The sequence below is a fragment of the Pelodiscus sinensis genome, chromosome 14 (assembly GCF_052426305.1).
Source record: "Pelodiscus sinensis isolate ZL-2025 chromosome 14, ASM5242630v1, whole genome shotgun sequence".
Classification (NCBI taxonomy): domain Eukaryota; kingdom Metazoa; phylum Chordata; order Testudines; family Trionychidae; genus Pelodiscus; species Pelodiscus sinensis.
Window position 1 is genome coordinate 46,583,516 of NC_143065.1, and position 16,539 is coordinate 46,600,054.

Here is a 16,539-nt window from a genome sequence, read left to right on the forward strand (position 1 = left end):
GCGCAGAACCACTGGTCCTGATGCCGAGAGACTGATTAAGGTCTGACAAGGCAACATGCAGAGACCTGCATGGAAGGCAAGCCCTAGAAAGCACGGAGCGCCTCGTACGGATCCTCGGCTTCCCGTCCTGCCAAGAGGAGCAGCAGTCCAGACCAACACGCGCCCGGCTCCTTCCTCCCACCCAACCTACCTACCAGGCCAAGGGGTTGGGCCGAGCAACAGACTGGTAACTGCTCCGTCACCAGGGCGCGTGCGTGTGCCTGGGGGTGGGCATGTGCATGTGTGTGGGGGGGCGTGTGTGTGCATGTGTGTGGGGGGCATGTGTGTGCATGTGTGTGGGGGGCGTGTGCGTGCGCGGACCTGGGGGTAGGCATGTGCATGTGTGTGGGGGGCGTGTGCGTGCGTGGGCCTGGAGGTGGGCATGTGCATGGGGGGCGTGTGCGTGCATGGACCTGGGGGTAGGCATGTGCATGTGTGTGGGGGCGTGTGCCTGGGGGTAGGCATGTGCATGTGTGGGACGTGTGTGTGTGTGCCTGGGGGTGGGCATATGCATGCGTGGGGCGTGTGTGCATGTGCCTGGGGGTGGGCATGTGCATGGGGGGCGTGTGCGTGGGCATGTGCATGTGTGTGGGGGCGTGTGCCTGGGGGTGGGCGTGTGCATGCGCATGCGTGGGGCGTGTGTGCGTGTGTGGGGGCGGGCGTGTGTAATGCACACTCTGCTGTGCTCTATTGTCAATAAATGGGGCGTGGTGCCTTGTCCCCTGGAGAAGGTCCCGTGTGCGTCCTGTAAGCGTCCCGGCTGGGCGTGGAGACGGCCGGCCTGGGGGTGGGTGCAGCCTGAACGTCCCTCCGGAGCCGTGGCCCAAGCTGCTCCGGGCGGCGCCTGCCTCGGTGGAGGCCGCTCTCAGGCGTCCTGGGGAAAAGCCAACAGAGCAGGGTAGGCCCAGGCTGGCTGGGAACCCGGCGCATGCGGGCAGGGCAGGTTGGCAGGTGGGCAGCGCCCCCTGCTGGCTCGCAGGAGGAAAGCACAGAGCTGCAGCATCCCAGGAGCAGCAGGTGCACCCCACGCCCACAGCCCGGGCACGGCAGCGAGGGGGGCGCTCCGTGGGGCAGGCAGCCCCCTGCCGGGCGCAGCAGCGAGGGGGGTGCTCCATGGGGCAGGCAGCCCCCTGCCGGGCGCAGCAGCGAGGGGGGTGCTCCATGGGGCAGGCAGCCCCCTGCCGGGCGCAGCAGCGAGAGGGGCGCTCCATGGGGCAGGCAGCCCCCTGCCGGGCGCAGCAGCGAGGGGGGTGCTCCATGGGGCAGGCAGCCCCCTGCCCGGACGCAGCAGTGAGAGGGGCGCTCCGTGGGGCAGGCAGCCCCCTGCCGGGCGCAGCAGCCTGGGGCTGGCAAGCACAGGCACCTCCACACACCCGGAGCAGGTGTCAAGGGGGCTGGGGTGCAGCCCCAGGCTCTCGGCCTCAGTTGGCAGAAGCCGGGAGCAGACGCCAGGGTGGGTCACTGCTCGGTCCGTGCTCTCCCACACCCCTGGGGGGCCCCTGGGCCCTGCTGTGATCCCGCAGGGCCACTCCCACGCTCGTGACGTCCCCGCCCCTCGCAAGCTGAGCAGCCGCTGCAGAGGGGCCAGCTCAGCCCCACGGCTGGCTCCCTCCTTTGCCCGGGACGCAGGGGAGCAGAGCCCTGGGCGTGCACTGGAGGAAGGAGCCAAGTCGGGCGGCCTGGCACAGGGTGGACCCCCCCCCCCACAGGCAGCCCCCGCGAGGCGCGCTAGCTCCTCCGTGCTCCCAGGAGAGCTGCCCGGCCGTCTCCCCAGGGCACAGCCAGGCCCACAAGCCCAGCCTAGAGGCACTTGCCAGCGGTGACTCTCTGGGAAGGGGGGGGGGGTTCCACCTACCCATTCGTCCTCCTCTGCGCCGTCCCCCTGCCCCCTGGGCTCAGGGCTGGGCCCCCCTTGGGCCCGGTGAGCCAGGACGTGCTCTGTCCAGGAAGCCCCCGCCTGTCCGTCCCCGACGACGTGGCAGTGGGTCACTGTGCCGGCCTGCAGCTTGGCTAGAGAGACTGAGAGGGAGACAGGAGCTGGGGGCAGGCCTGGCACCTCCACCGCGGAAACGGAACCTGCTCCAGCTCCCTCCGCCGGGAAGCAGCAACAGCAGCAGCAACCCTGGCTCTGGGCCGGACGCGCCGAGGACACGGGCCGGTGCCATGGAATTGTAGAACCGGCAGGGCCCTCGAGAGGCACCAAGTCCAGTCCCTGCCCTCACGGAAGGACCAAGCACCCGCTAGATCAGCCCTGCCAGGTGAGTGTCCAACCGGCTCTGGAATGTCCCCAGGGATGGAGACTCCACAGCCCCCCGGGCAACTTATCCCAGCGACTGACCCCCCACAGGCAGGGAGTTTTCCCTAATGTCCAACTGCGACGTAGTGGGGGGTAACTTGCTAGGGCTGTGGCGACCTCTGCTGGCTGTGACAGGAGTCACTAGGCAAAGGGGGCTCCAAACCTGTCTGACCAGCTACCCCCCATGGAGAGGAGCAAAGGAAGGGGGATGCTGCCCTGGCTGGGGGCAGGGCTGGAGGAGAGGGAGTTAGTTTCTGTCTGGGAGCATGGAGGAAGCAGCCTCAGCAACAGGCTGGGGGGTTTAGAAGCCGAGACCCCCCCCCCCCCATCTCAAGGGGGGCTGAGGCATCCTAGGCCTGCCCTGGAACCTGGTGACATCTGTGCTGGGCTGTATCCTGAAGAGGCAATAAACTCCCTGTTCTACTGGCTGGGGGAGTCTGTTCGTGCCATTCCGGGGGTGCAGGAGGCGGGGGACCCCAACGCATCGTCACACCAACCTCAACCTCCCTGGCTGCAGTTTAAGCCCCTTGCTCCTCGTCCTGTCCTCAGAGGCCAAGGAGAACAATTTCCCCCCCTCCTCCCTGTGACACCCTTTTAGATACTTGAAAACTGCTCTCATGGCCCCTCTCAGTCTTCTCTTTTCCAAACTAAACAAGCCCAATTCCTTCAGTCTTCCCTTATAGCTCATGTTCTCTGGACCTTTCATCATTCTTGTCGCTCTTCTCTGGACCTTCTCCAGTTTCTCCTCATCTTTCCTGAAATGCGGTGCCCAGAACTGGACACAAGACTCCAACTGAGACCTGAGCAGCGCAGACTCTTGCTCACAACACTGCTGTCAATGCAGCCCAGAATCAGGTTTGCTTTTTTTGCAACAGTGTCACTTGACTCATATTGGGCTTGTGGGCCACTCTGACCCCTTGATCCCTTTCTGCAGGACTCCTCCCCAGTCACTCCCCAGCCTGCGTGTGTGAAACTCAGACTCCCAGGGCTGGCAGAGACCTCAGGAGTCATCGCATCTAGACCCTGCCCAAAGCAGGACGAACCCCAACCCCAACTCAATCAACCCAGCCAGGGCTGTGGCAAGCCGGGACTTAAACTCCTCTAGGGACGGAGATTCCATCCCCTCCCCAGGGAACCCAGCCCAGCGCTTCCCACTCACCTAGGGAAAGTGTTTTTCCTAATATCCAACTGACTGTTCCTTCCTAAGTGGAGCACTTTGCATTTTTCCTGATTAAACTTCATCCTATTGACCTCAGACCACTTCTCCAGTTTGTCCAGATCAGTTTGAATTCTGACCCGTCCTCCAGAGCAGTCGCAACCCCTCCCAGCTGGGGATCATCTGCAAACTTAATAAGCGTCCTCTCTATGCCCATGTCTAAATCGTTGATGAAGATATTGAACAGAGCCGGTCCCAAAACAGAGCCCTGCGGACCCCACTTGTTCTGCCCTTCCAGCAGGATTGTGAACCGCTAATAACTACTCTCTGAGAATGGCTATCATGCCAGTTATGCAGCCATCTTATAGTAGCCCCGTCTAGGTTGTATTTGCCTAGTTTATTGAGAAGGGGGTCATGCATCAAATGCCTTACTACAGTCGAGGTAAAGCACGTCCACCGCTTCTCCCTTAGCCACAAGGCTCATTGTCCTCTCACAGACAGCTATCGGATTGCTTTGATGTGATTTGTTCTTTACCTATCACCTTATTTTCTTCCAGATGTTTGCAGACAGATTCCTTAAGTATTTGCTCCATTAGCTTCCCTGACACAGAAGTTAAACTGACTGGTCTGTAGTTTCCTGGGTTGTTGTTTCCCTTTTTATAGATGGGCACTAGATTTGCCCTTTTCCAATCTTCTGGAATCTCTCCCAACTTCCATGAATTTTCAAAGATGATCGCTAAAGGCTCAGCCACCTCCTCTATCAGCTCCTTGAGTATTCTAGGTGCATTTCATCAGGCCTGGTGACTTGCAGACATCTCACTTTTGTAAGTGATTTTTAACTTGTTCTTTTATTTTAACTTCTACACCTACCCCCTTTCCACTAACATTCTCCATGTTAGGCATCCCGCCACCCTGACGAAAACCGAAACGAAGAAGTCATTAAGCACCTCTGCCATGTCCAGGTTTCCTGTTACTGTTTCTCCCTCCTCACTGAGCAATGGGCCCACCCTGTCCTTGCTCTTCCTCTTGCTCCTAATATACTTGTAGAACATCTTGTTACCTTTTACCCCGGCTAGATTTAGCTCGTTTTGTGCCTTTGCCTGTCTAATCTTCCCCCGACATACCTGTATTATTTGCTTATATTCGTCCTTTGTCATTTGACCTAGTTTCCAGTTTTTATACGACTCCTTTTTGATTTTTAGATTGTATAAAATCTCCCGGTTGATCCAAGGTGGTCTCCGGCCAGACTTTCTATCCTTCCTACGCAGTAGAATAGTTTGCTTTTGAGCTCTTAATAATGTCTCTTTAAAAAACTGCCAATTCTCTTCAGTTGTTTTTCCCTCTTAGTCTTGCTTTCCAGGGACCTTACCTACCAGCTCTGAGTTTACTAAAATCTGCCTTCCTGAAATCCACTGTCTCTGTTTTGCTGTTCTCCCTTGATTCATTACAATCATGAACTCTATGAATTCGTGGTCATCTTCTCCCAAGCTGCCTTCCACTTTCAAATTCTCAACCAGTTCCTCCCTATTTGTTAAACTCAAACCTAGAACAGCTTCCCCCGTAGCTTCTGAAATAAAAAACTGTCTCCAATGCAGACCAAGAACATATTGGACAGTCTGTGCCCCGCTGTGTTAGCTTCCCAACAGATGTCTGGATAGTTGAAGTCCCCCATCACCACCCACTCCTGCGCTCTGGATGATTTTGTGAGTTGATTAAAAAAAGCCTCCTCTACTTCTCCTACCTGGGCAGATGGTCTGTAGCAGCCCCCTAGCATGACTTCACTCTTGGTTTTTACCCCTGGTAACCTAACCCAGAGACTGTCAACAAGTCTGTCCCCTACGTCCCTCTCCACCTCAGTCCAAGTGCAATCATCTTTACTACGCAAGGTAACACCTCCTCCTGCCTCGTCTTCCTGAGCAAGCTGTAGCTTTAGCTGTATTCCCTGGGCACAGGAGCCCTGGCTGCTGGGTAAGCTGGGCCAGGACACGCGCCGGTGCGACTACATCTTCTCTGGTCACTGAGGGCCTGGGCTGGGGCTACAGTGACACCACCAGGCCAGGGCTGCAGCTCCTCAGTCCTGGTTAATTCCAGGCAGGAGGCAGCTGGGGGGGGGGTGCCTCGGAGCCAAGAGCAATACCCCAGTGCTCCTCCGGGGAGCAGGTGCAGCACAAAGGGGCCACTCACGTATGAAGGGGCTGTCACCCCGGGTCTTCAGCCGGATCTCTGTCCCCAGCTCCAGCTCCAGCGCCTCCAGCTCCGCCTCCGGCAGCCAGAAGGCCACGGCCTGGCTGGGGGTGTGGCGCTCGGTCACACTCAGCAGCTCTGGCTTATTCAGCAGCCCTTTCAGCTCCTCGGGGGACAGCCGGTCCGGGTCGCCTCTGGCCTCCACTCCTGCCACATGCAAAGGCCAGGCCAGCGTCAGGGCACAGCCGGCACGGAGCCCGAGCCCTCTCGGCCCAGGGCAAGGGGGGACCCCACCAGGGGAGGGGCACAAGGGACGCCGAGGAGTCTGAATCCCCGGCGGGGGCGCCGATTCTGGTCCCTGGGCCCAAGCAGCCTGACTCCAAGCTCCCTGGACCACACGTGCCCTGAGCACAGAGCCCTGGCCCGGAGCAGGATGAGCGAGGGACTCAAACCCAGGGCCCTTCACCTCCCCCAGCCCAGCTCCGAGGTGAGCGCTGGGAAAGCAGCCGCTCTCAGGCAGGTGCCGGCGGGAAGGCCCACGAGCCTTCCCCATCTCAGGGCGAGGACGGGAACCCGGAGCCAGGGGGGCACGGGGCTGGGCTCCTCGGATACCTACTGAAGGAGGACAGGAGGAAGCCGGTGTTCACCTTCCTGCTGTCGCTGCCGTTGGGCTCCCTCTCGTTTCCCTGGGCGTCGAACCGGCGGCGCTGGGCCCGGCTGGGCCGGACGTAGAGCACGGAGCATCGCTCCTGCAGAGGCACCGGGTCAGCAGCTGCCCAGCCTTGCCCGGGCTGCAGCCCCCAGCGCCCAGCCAACAGAGCCCCCCATAGCCGCCGGGACCCGCTCCTGGCAGCACCAGGCCATCCCAGGAGGGGCCGAGTGCAGGGAGAGGCTTCGTCCGGAAGGCAGCCAGTACTGCGCCCTCCTCCCTCGGGCACCTGCACCAGCAAGGAAAGCACCTTCCCAGCCTGCACCAGGCTTCGGCTGGACTGCCAGATGCCACACCCCTAAAGCAGGACCCCAGAGCCCAAGGGGAGGCGTCAGGAAAACCAGATGAGCAGAAAGAGGGACAGACAGATGCCTACACAGCACTAGTTCAGAGAGGAGCACGGCCCAGGGGCTCTGCTCCTACATCTGCCAGAGACTCCCTGCGTGGCCACAGGAGTCAATGCCCAGCTCCGTGCCTCAGTTTCCCCTGCTGCGACACGGCGATGATCCTAACACAGCTGTGGGAAATGGCAGTGGCAGCAGGAGGCCCTCCCAGGCCTGGCTCTGCAGCTGCCCTCTCCGTACAGGGTGTGGGCCTCTCTCTCCACGCCCCTGGCCCTCGGTACCTACCCTGGGCCTCCCCTACCCCACGGGAAGCCTGGGATTACGGAATTTGGACAAGGCACCTCGCTCACCTTCCCGCCGTCAATATCCTCGATGAGATGACGAGAGAGGTCTACCAGCTCTCCCTCCACTATCACGCCACGCCCGCTGCAGGGGGAGGGAAAGGGACAATCAGAGACAGCGAGTGCCCCCAGGACAGCCATCTAGCGCCACGCCCCCCAGCCACAGCCAGAGCCTTCTGACACCAAAGCCCCCCCGCCGGCTGGGCAGACATTTCTCCTGAGCCCAGCTGCCGCCGGGATGTGGCCCAAGGACTGAGGGCGCCTGCAGCCTGCGTCCCAGTCAGCATCACAACAGGGGCTGTCCTCGGACTTCAACAGAAAACTTACCCCCCCCCCGCCAGAATTTGCCCACTCGCGCCCTGCAGCAGGGAGTGCCGCAGGTTACCCACCGCGCATTTCAGCCACGTGCTTCCTAGCCCCTGCCCTGCCCACGCCGGCAACCACCGGCTCTTCCAGCCCGGCCCTGGGGGAGCAGCCGCGGAACGGAGCGAACCTCTGCAGGGCGGGCGGCTCCCAGCGCCCGGGCAGCCGCTCCCTGTGCACCGGCCCGCGGGCCGCGCCCGGCCCGCTCATGGAGCCGGCTGCTGGGCTGGCGCGGAGCGGGGGACGGGGGGCGGGGCTACGGGGAGAGGGGCGGGGCCGGAACAGGAGTCTCGAGGGGCGGGGCGGGGCGGCCACTGGGCACGGAGCGTATGGGGCACCTGACGTCATGACGCAGCGCGAGGCTCCCAGACGCAAGCCCCGCCCACCCAAAGCTAGCGGGGGGGGGAGGAGGATGGGGGGCAGGGGGGTCTGGGGGCAGCAGGGGGAGGAGGAGGATGTGGGGCAGGGGGGTCTGGGGGCAGCAGGGGGAGGAGGAGGAGGAGGAGGATGTGGGGCGGGGGGTCTGGGGGCAGCAGGGGGGAGGAGGAGGAAGATGTGGGGCAGGGGGGTCTGGGGGCAGCAGGGGGAGGAGGAGGAGGATGTGGGGCAGGGGGGTCTGGGGGCAGCAGGGGGGAGGAGGAGGAAGATGTGGGGCAGGGGAGTCTGGGGGCAGCAGGGGGAGGAGGAGGAGGATGTGGGGCAGGGGGGTCTGGGGGCAGCAGGGGGGAGGAGGAGGAGGAGGAGGATGTGGGGCGGGGGGTCTGGGGGCAGCAGGGGGGAGGAGGAGGAAGATGTGGGGCAGGGGGGTCTGGGGGCAGCAGGGGGAGGAGGAGGAGGATGGGGGCAGGGAGGTCTGGGGGCAGCAGGGGGAGGAGGAGGAGGAGGATGTGGGGCAGGGGGGTCTGGGGGCAGCAGGGGGAGGAGGAGGAGGATGTGGGGCAGGGGGGTCTGGGGGCAGCAGGGGGAGGAGGAGGAGGATGGGGGGCAGGGCGGGTCTGGGGGCAGCAGGGGGGAGGAGGAGGAGGATGTGGGGCAGGGGGGTCTGGGGGCAGCAGGGGGGAGGAGGAGGATGTGGGGCAGGAGGATCTGGGGGCAGCAGCGGAGAGGAGGAGGATTTGGGGCAGGGCGGGTCTGGGGGCAGCAGGGAGGAGGAGGAGGATGTGGGGCAGGGCGGGTCTGGGGGCAGCAGGGGGGAGGAGGAGGATGTGGGGCAGGCGGGTCTGGGGGCAGCAGGGGGAGGAGGAGGATGTGGGGCAGGGCGGGTCTGGGGGCAGCAGGGGGAGGAGAAGGAAGATGTGGGGCAGGGCGGGTCTGGAGGCAGCAGCGGAGAGGAGGAGGATGTGGGGCAGGGTGGGCTTGTGGGGCAGGCAGCGTGAGGGGAGACTGAGGCACTGCTGGGGCCATGTCCCCAGCGTGAGGAGCTGTTCCCCGTGGGCCAGGGCCATGTGAGATGCCCGGGAGCAGGGCCCTGGCTGGGCCTGGTGCAGAGCCGCCCTGTGCGAGGGAACCCCCTGCCCAGCCGGGCTCGGAGCTGCCCCCGAGTCCGGGGCCCTTGGCCAAGCGGAGGCGTCGGTTCCTCCTTCGGCTGGGCCGGTCTGTGGGGCAGCCCTGGGCTCTGCACTGGATTCGTGGGGTCACTCTGGGGGCGCGGGAGGCAAACGCTGGGGTGTGGGGAGGAAACGCTGGGCTGGGTTCCTGAGGGAGGGGGTGGAAGCTCCATCCCTACAGGAGTTTTGCCACCGTGGCTGGGCTGATTGGGAGGGCTGGTCCTGCTTTGGGCCGGGGGCTGGACGCGAGGGCTCCTGGTGATTCTCTGATTCCCTGGCGTGTCATTCAAACACTGGCCTGTGTATGGCTCAGCAGAGCCCCAGGCTGGCCCAGCAGGAGGTGCTGGTGCGGCGTGGGGCAGAGCTAGGCCCAGCGAGGGCATGCGGGAATGGCGGGGGCAGCTGGCAGGACGGGTGGAGTTATTTCAGCAGCTGCAGGGTGGGGGTGAGTTTTGCCAGGAAGGGCCCAGCTACCAGACTGCTCCAGTGGGCAGGAAATCAAGCATCTTGCCAGAAGGATTGAGCTGAATGAACAAGAGGCCTCTGTGCAGCTGTTTGGAGAGCAGCAGTGGGGCAGGCAATGCTGCGCCCCACAGGGGTCCCCTGGAAGCCAACTTCCTGAACACCGGGCCCAGCCTCGGGTGTCTCAGTACTGGGCTGGGTGAGGGCTCTCCCCATGGCCCCGACTCTAGCAGCAATGGGCAGCCTAGGCTAGCAAGTGGGTGGCACAAGATCCTCCTTCCTTCCAGTGGGGGACACGATTGTCTTCAGTCTCCCACGGGAGGGCCATTGTGCTAACGACTTGTGTATCTCCACTGCGCGGGGGGCACTGACTGACCCGGAGCAGCGCTGGGCCTGGCTGCAGGAGGCCATGGCTCTGACGGGCAGTGCTATGTGCGTCTGGCACGTACCTCACTTCACGGCCCTCGCTCGATGGGCCTGTCGCCTTCGTAACACCCGTAGGAAAGAAATACCCCGGTAGAAGCCAGCGGAATGCGGCAGCCCTTAAGCACCATGTCCTGGGGCCACACCCTGAACCCCAATGGGCTGCATGTAGTGATGTGAGGTGAGAATATTCTCAGGAAAAGATTATTTCCTGAGAATTTTCTGATTTTTCATTTCCTCTTGAAATAATATATTGTATTCAACTTTTAGAACACCCTGAATGTTAAAGAGCTTTCTTGACCATTCAAGATAGTTTGAGAACGGTCTAGAACATTCCAGAATGTTATGGAACTTTTTAGAACATTCATGAGTCAGGAATTCCGACAGTTATGGAACTTTCTGGAAGCATCACAGAAAGTATAGAAAGAGGCAGTAACACATGTATTCTCTTTTGTGAAAGGTGTCATTGTGTTTTCATCAGTATGAAAGGAACTAAGCCTAAAAGCGATGTGTGGGATTATTTCCTTCATAAAACAGTTAAAGACACAGTGTTATCTGAATGTAAGTACTGCAAGGCTGATACATCAGAAATGCGACAAGGATGAGAGAGCGTATTTCCAATTGTTTGAAGACTCCTGCTTACATCAAGGAAAAGGCAACAAAATTCTCAGGGTCCAGAAGCAGATAACCTCAACCATCAACTGCATCAACATCTCTAGAACACTGTGATAGTGCTAGTGAATTTACATCACCACCTTCCACATCTAGTTCAGCCAAGGTGTGTCACTCTATAAGTTGCTACTTTGATTCTATGAATGAAACTGAAAACAAAGTTTTGGATGATTTTTTTGCACAAGCTATATTCTCATCGGGATCGCCTCTTTCACTGGTTGAAAAGGAAGCTTGGATTACTTTCATGCAAAAATTAAGACTATCTTACAAGATGCCATCCAGATACACACTTTATAACAAACTTTTGGAAGCTGAATATCAACATGTTGATGCTCTTATAAAAACAAAAATTGCTGAAGCCTCTTCTTTTGCACTGCAGTGTGATGCTTGGAGCAATTGAAGAAATGAATCTGTTATACATTTTATTATATCAACACCCCAACCAGTGTTTTACAAGACAGTGGCAACCGATGTTGAACGTCATACTGCTGAGTATATGGCATTCCGTATGAAAGATATAATGACAAATAGGCACTGCCATTGTCACTGATAATGCTGCAGCAATGGTGAAATCCTTATCAATGCTTAACGAAAAATAGAATCACATTGCTATGTACGCTTGTGCTGCTCATACACTAAACTTGTTAATTGGTGACATCAGTAACTTAAAATCTGTTCAAGAAACTGAAGCTACCTGTAAAACTGTTGTGAAGGAAATTAACAAATCACAAGTTTTACGAGCTCATTTTACTGTATTTCAAAAAGAGAAAAATCAAACTTGTGCACTTAAATTGCCAGTTAAAACTAGGTGGGGTTGCATTTTATATTGTTTGAAAAGCTTATTGAAATCAAAGAAGTCTTAAAATTCCTTGCTGTCCATGAAGATTTACAGACTAAACTGAGCAAACGTACCAGGAATTCAATCCTGGATGAAGATGTATATTGGGTACGGGTCCAAAAACTGCATGTACTGATAAGTCCTGTTGTTAAATGGATTACGCTGCTTGAATCTGACCAGCCAAAAATTAGCAAAGTTCCTGAATGTTTCAGGGAATTAAGTGATCATTTTAATAGGCTACTTCCCAAAAGTCCACTTACCAAACAAGAAAAACAGGATGTGATGAAAAGTTTTGAAAAAAGAGAAGATATGGCTCTAAAAGACATTCACTATGCTGCAAATATTCTAGATCCAAAATTCAATGATGAGTGCCTTTCTAGAAATGAACAAATACAAGGAACTGAATTCACCGATAAATTAGTCACAAGAATATATGGCACTGATCACTCAGCAAAAGTCATTGCAAAGCTTGCAGAGTATCGTGCTAAAGAAGGGTTTTTTTTTTTTAAATCATATGTAACAAAAATAGGCTGGCTCAGTAGAGGCAGTAACATGGTGGAAAGGTATTAGCCATGGATCAAAATTAGGGAAAGCAGCGATCACCATATTGAATATGCCACCAACAATGGCAGCAACTGAAAGAAGTTTCAGTACTTGTAGTATCATTCATAATGCAAAAAGAAACAACACAAGAAAGGGCAGGCAAGCTGACCTTCATAGCCTATAATATAAAGCTTCTTAAAAACCCAAATGATGCTCCATTGAAATCTCCAAGAGAAAAAAGGAAACAGAACCAGAGAAATGAGGAAAAAGAAATTGGTGATGCTGAAGAGAAAGAAGAAGAGGATATGTATGAGGAAGAAGAAGAGAGAGAAATATATGGGTCAGATTCGGAAAGTGCAGATTCTGATTAGACTTGTATTCAATCCAGAAAGTTAAAAATATTTGTACCCTGCAACAGAAGATTTGTAATAAAAGTTCTAGTAATTTAAACCTGTCTTTTTTCTTTACTTTCCCAAATTTTCATTTTAACAATTGTAAACTTTCATGATTCTTGAAGTTTTATTAAAGAAAAACATTATCGTAAATAGTAAAATTCTTTAAAAAATATTTAACAGGTATTTAAGAGAAAATTCTCACATTGGAGAATATTCTCAAGAGCGTTCTCGAGAATATTCTCCAAAAGTTTATTCCCAAGAATTTAACATCGCTAGCTGCATGTGGCCCGTGGGTTGCTGCTCAATGCTGGTCTATATGCAAGAGCCGCTCGACCCTCAGAGAGGCCTGAACGAGTGTGTGGCCAGGCCCGTGCAGCTGGGGGATGCTCTGTCTATCATGTCTGTTTTCTGTGTGCCCTGTAGCCAAGCAGGCTACCGGTGTGGTGGGCTGCATTTGGAGGAGCGGTGCCAGCAGAGCTAGGGGAGTGATTATTCCCCTGTATTCGGCAGTGGGGAGGCCACATCAGGAGTGTTGGGGCCAATTCTGGGCTGGCGTTACTGATTGCTCCTGTGTTGGGGGGGTGTGCCCACGCTCAGCCAGGACCCAGCAGGACCAGGGCTGGATTGGGGGGGGGGGCTAGCTGGGCAGCTGCCTGGGGTGCCAACCTATGGGGGGCACCTGATGGAAGCTCTAAGGGGTGCCATGTGGCCCCTGGCCCTGAATGCGCAGTGCCTGATGGCAGCTCTTAGGGGCGCCGTGTGGCTCCCGGCCCCGGGCACATGGTGCCTGATGGCAGCTCTTAGGGGCGCAGCATGCTGGGGGGCGGGGCCATGTGCCTAGGGGCGGAGCCATGCATGTGTCACGTGCCCGCTGCCCAGGGTGCAGGAATGGCTCGAGCCAGCCCTGAGCAGGATGGAAGGGCACCCAGGCAGAAGGGGCTAGGGCAGTGGTCCCCAACGCGGTGCCCGCGGGTGCCATGGTGCCTGCCGACAACCTGGGCCGGCCCCGCCCCTGGCGCACGGGAGGCGCCGGCCCCAGGCGCGCGACACGCACCGGTGCTGGGTGTGCGGCGCTCGGGCGGCCCCAGCCCCGGGGCACATTTGGGCGCGCGGTGCTCGAGTGGCGCCGGTGCCGGCACCAGGCGGTGGCTCGGGCGGCAGCGCTGGCCCCGGGCACAAGGCACTCGGGCGGCCCCAGCCCCGGCCCTAGGGCACATGCCGGCGCTGATGCAAGGACATCCCAGTCCCCTGGCGTTCCCCCAGACGCGTGGCCCCGGCGTGTGAGTGGCCCCACCTCCTGGGCACCCGGGAGCCTCTAAAGGTTGGGGACTACTGGCTGGAGAAGGCACGTAACAGATGGGGAAGGTCTCTCCAGCAGCCATTCCCAGGCTGTTCTAGGCTCTGCCAAGCGCTGGCCAATCCCGTGGGCCTGGATCCAGCAAGGACACACTTCAAGCAGGTGAGGTGCCCTGCTACTTTCTGGAAGGGCTGGTGTGTCTTTGGGGCAGTCATGGGGCTGGCTGGGCTCCTGGCATGACGGGAGGGGAGCGCCCAGCAGGGGGCGGTAACGTGTGTCCCAAGGCAGCCCTGCAGCTGGCAGACTTGCCATGTTGCCCGAGGGTGGCCACCCAGTGCTGCTGCAAGGCTCTCGGGGAGGAAGGTCTCCCCAGGACCCCCCTTTGCACCGTGGGGCCCCTCCCCAGCAGGCCCTGGGCGTACAGACACCGCTCCCCAGAGTGACCCGGACCCACGGGACTCCCGCCCACCTGGCAAACGGGTGGGCAGAGCCGTGTGGGCACCCTGGAGCAGGGAGCTGGCACAGCACTGTGCTGGGTCAGTATTCAGCCAGGCCTCCACGCATGGAGCGAGTGCAGTGTACCTGGGCATGCCCTCTGAGTCTGCAGCGCAGGGGGCTCTGTGCCATCCCTCAGCAGGGCGCTAACTCCTCGGCCCGGGGTGCCTGCCAGCCCCCTTGCCCCCTCCCCCAGGCTCCAGAGGGCGTGGGGTGGCAGGAGAAGAGTGCCCTGGCCTTGTAGAAGGTGCAGCCCAAGGACCCTGTGTGTCTGGAGGAGACTCCGTACTGCTGGGAAGGGCGAGGGACCCTGCTGCCGCTCTGGGAAGGGGAGAAGGGAGGACTCCGGCCACTGGCGGCTGGAATCAGGGTAAACCCTCCGGACAAGGGCAGAGCAGAAAGGAGCATGGGGCAGGCGTGGGCATGGAATTCCCAGCCCCCCAGCCTCAGACTCCGGCTCCAGACCAGCTTCCATGCTCTGCTCTCGCCAGGCAGCCTGGCACCTCAGCAGCCTCCCTGCCCCTCACCCAGAGTGGATGGGGGTGGCCCTGGGTAACGCCCAGCAGAGCAGCTAGGGACCAGAGTGGAGCAGCAGACAACGCAGGGGCCCGGGCGCAGGCTTTTGTGCTGGATCAATCGTGCAAGATAAAGCCCGGGGCAATTAGCCCACCGGCAGCCGGACGAGCACTGCTTCGCGCTGCGAGAGCTAGGCTGGGGCAGGCTGTCCCTCGGCTCTCGGGCTTCACAGCCTGCAGCCTTCCTGCCCGGCGCCGTTGTAGGGCGCGAACCTTTGCATGCCCGGGGGAGAGGGACAGGGCTGAACTAGGGCGTGTCTAGACCACACGGCTCCAGCGACGGAGCCATGTCGATTAGGCTGATCGGCAGAGGGAAATGAAGCCGCGATTGAAATTTAAATGGCCGCCGCGCTCCGCCGACCAGCTGCTGATCAGCTGTTTGCCGGCAGATCGGGGCAGTCTGGACGCGCCGCGGTCGACCAGGAAGCCTTTGTCGACCGGCGCAGGTAAAGCAGGGTTCATGATGCAGGGATGGGGCAGAGGAAGGTGTCCGAGAGGTTCCCTTGCACAGGGGCTGAAGAGGAAAAAGTGACTGGCTGCGGAGAGAGACTCCAGTCCTGTGGGGGGAGGCTGTGGCAGGAGTGTACGGGGCCGGCTACACACAGCAGCAGTGTGCCACAGAGAACGGGACTGGGGCCCTGAGACACGGAAGGCAGCCCGCAGGCCCCACAGCCCCAAACCGGAAGTGGGGCCCATGTGTGTCCCCCAACCCTGAGAGCGCAAGAGGGGAAAAGGCCCAGGGAGCCCCTCCAGGCCCTCCATGCAGACGTCCTGCCGGGACGCTGGACCCTGGGCTGGGAGGGGGCGTGGCCAGTGACCCCTTTTGCCCCAGAGCTGGCCGGAGGTGGGGCTGGCGCAGGGGGGGATGTGCTGCTGGGGGTAGGAGTGACTGGCTGGCTCAGGGCCCCTCTCCCCAGGCTGGGCCACGCTGGGTTCCTGGGGCTAATAAACCTTCAGTTCTCCCTGGCAGCTGAGGGTCCCTTCTGGCTGCAGATGCACCAGTCTGGACCTAGCCGAGTCCAAACTGAGCAGGCGGCGGGGGCGGGGCTTGGTGACTCCCCACCCCTTGGTGACAAGGGACAAAACTCAGTTTTCTTGAAAGAAAGACGTGGAGAAACGGGAGAGGGTCCAGAGAAGAGGAACAAACACGACCAAAGGGCTCGAGAACACGAGCTAGGAGGGAGGCTGAAGGAATGGGGCTGGTTTAGTTTGGGAAGGAGCAGACTGAGCGGGGATGTGAGAGAGGTTCTCAGGTTTCTAAAAGGCAGGAGGGGGAAATTGTTCCCCTTGGCCTCTGAGCACAGGCCAAGCAGCAAGGGGCTGAAACTGCAGCCAGGGAGGTTGAGGTTGGACATTAGGAAAAAACTTCCTGCCTGTCCGGGGGGGGTTAAACACTGGGACACATGGCCCAGGGGGGTTGTAGAGTCTCCATCCCTGGAGAGATTCCAGAGCAGGATGGACACACACCTGGCAGGGCTGGGTAGACGGTGCTTGGTCCTGCCGGGAGGGGTGGGACTGGACTCGATGCCTCTGCAGGTCCCTGCCAGTCCTGGTGCTCTAGGGCTCTTCGAGTGCTTGCTCACGTCTGTTTCAGTAAGTGCGCCCAGGCCGCACCGACAATCTGCACAAGGCTTTCCCCAGCAGTACCCAGCAGGTCGGCTGTGGGGCTCCTGGCGTGGTGCCTTCATGGCAACGTATCTCGGGCCCTGCTGCTCCGCCTCCTGCCCCGTTTGGACTCGTCTAGGGACGTACCGTGGGCAGCCGGAAACCCTCCCTGGCTCTCCTGAGGGCGCGGAAGCACTTTCAATTTGGTCCCTCCAAAAAGATATCTCCCCCCCCACCCCCAGGCTCTGTTCTGCT

The 16,539-nt window shown here is 59.2% G+C and overlaps 1 protein-coding gene across 1 annotated transcript; it reads right to left on the minus strand.

Annotated features, from left to right (window-relative positions):
• Positions 1-7,720, minus strand: ARPIN (actin related protein 2/3 complex inhibitor). Its single transcript, XM_075918028.2, has 6 exons — positions 7,563-7,720; positions 7,079-7,154; positions 6,292-6,424; positions 5,676-5,882; positions 1,895-2,058; positions 1-913 (listed from the first exon to the last, which is right to left on the minus strand). Exons 1-6 carry the CDS (start codon positions 7,640-7,642, stop codon positions 905-907), a joined length of 669 nt encoding a protein of 222 aa, XP_075774143.2. The 5' UTR covers positions 7,643-7,720; the 3' UTR covers positions 1-904.
• Between the last annotated feature and the right edge of the window lie 8,819 nt (positions 7,721-16,539).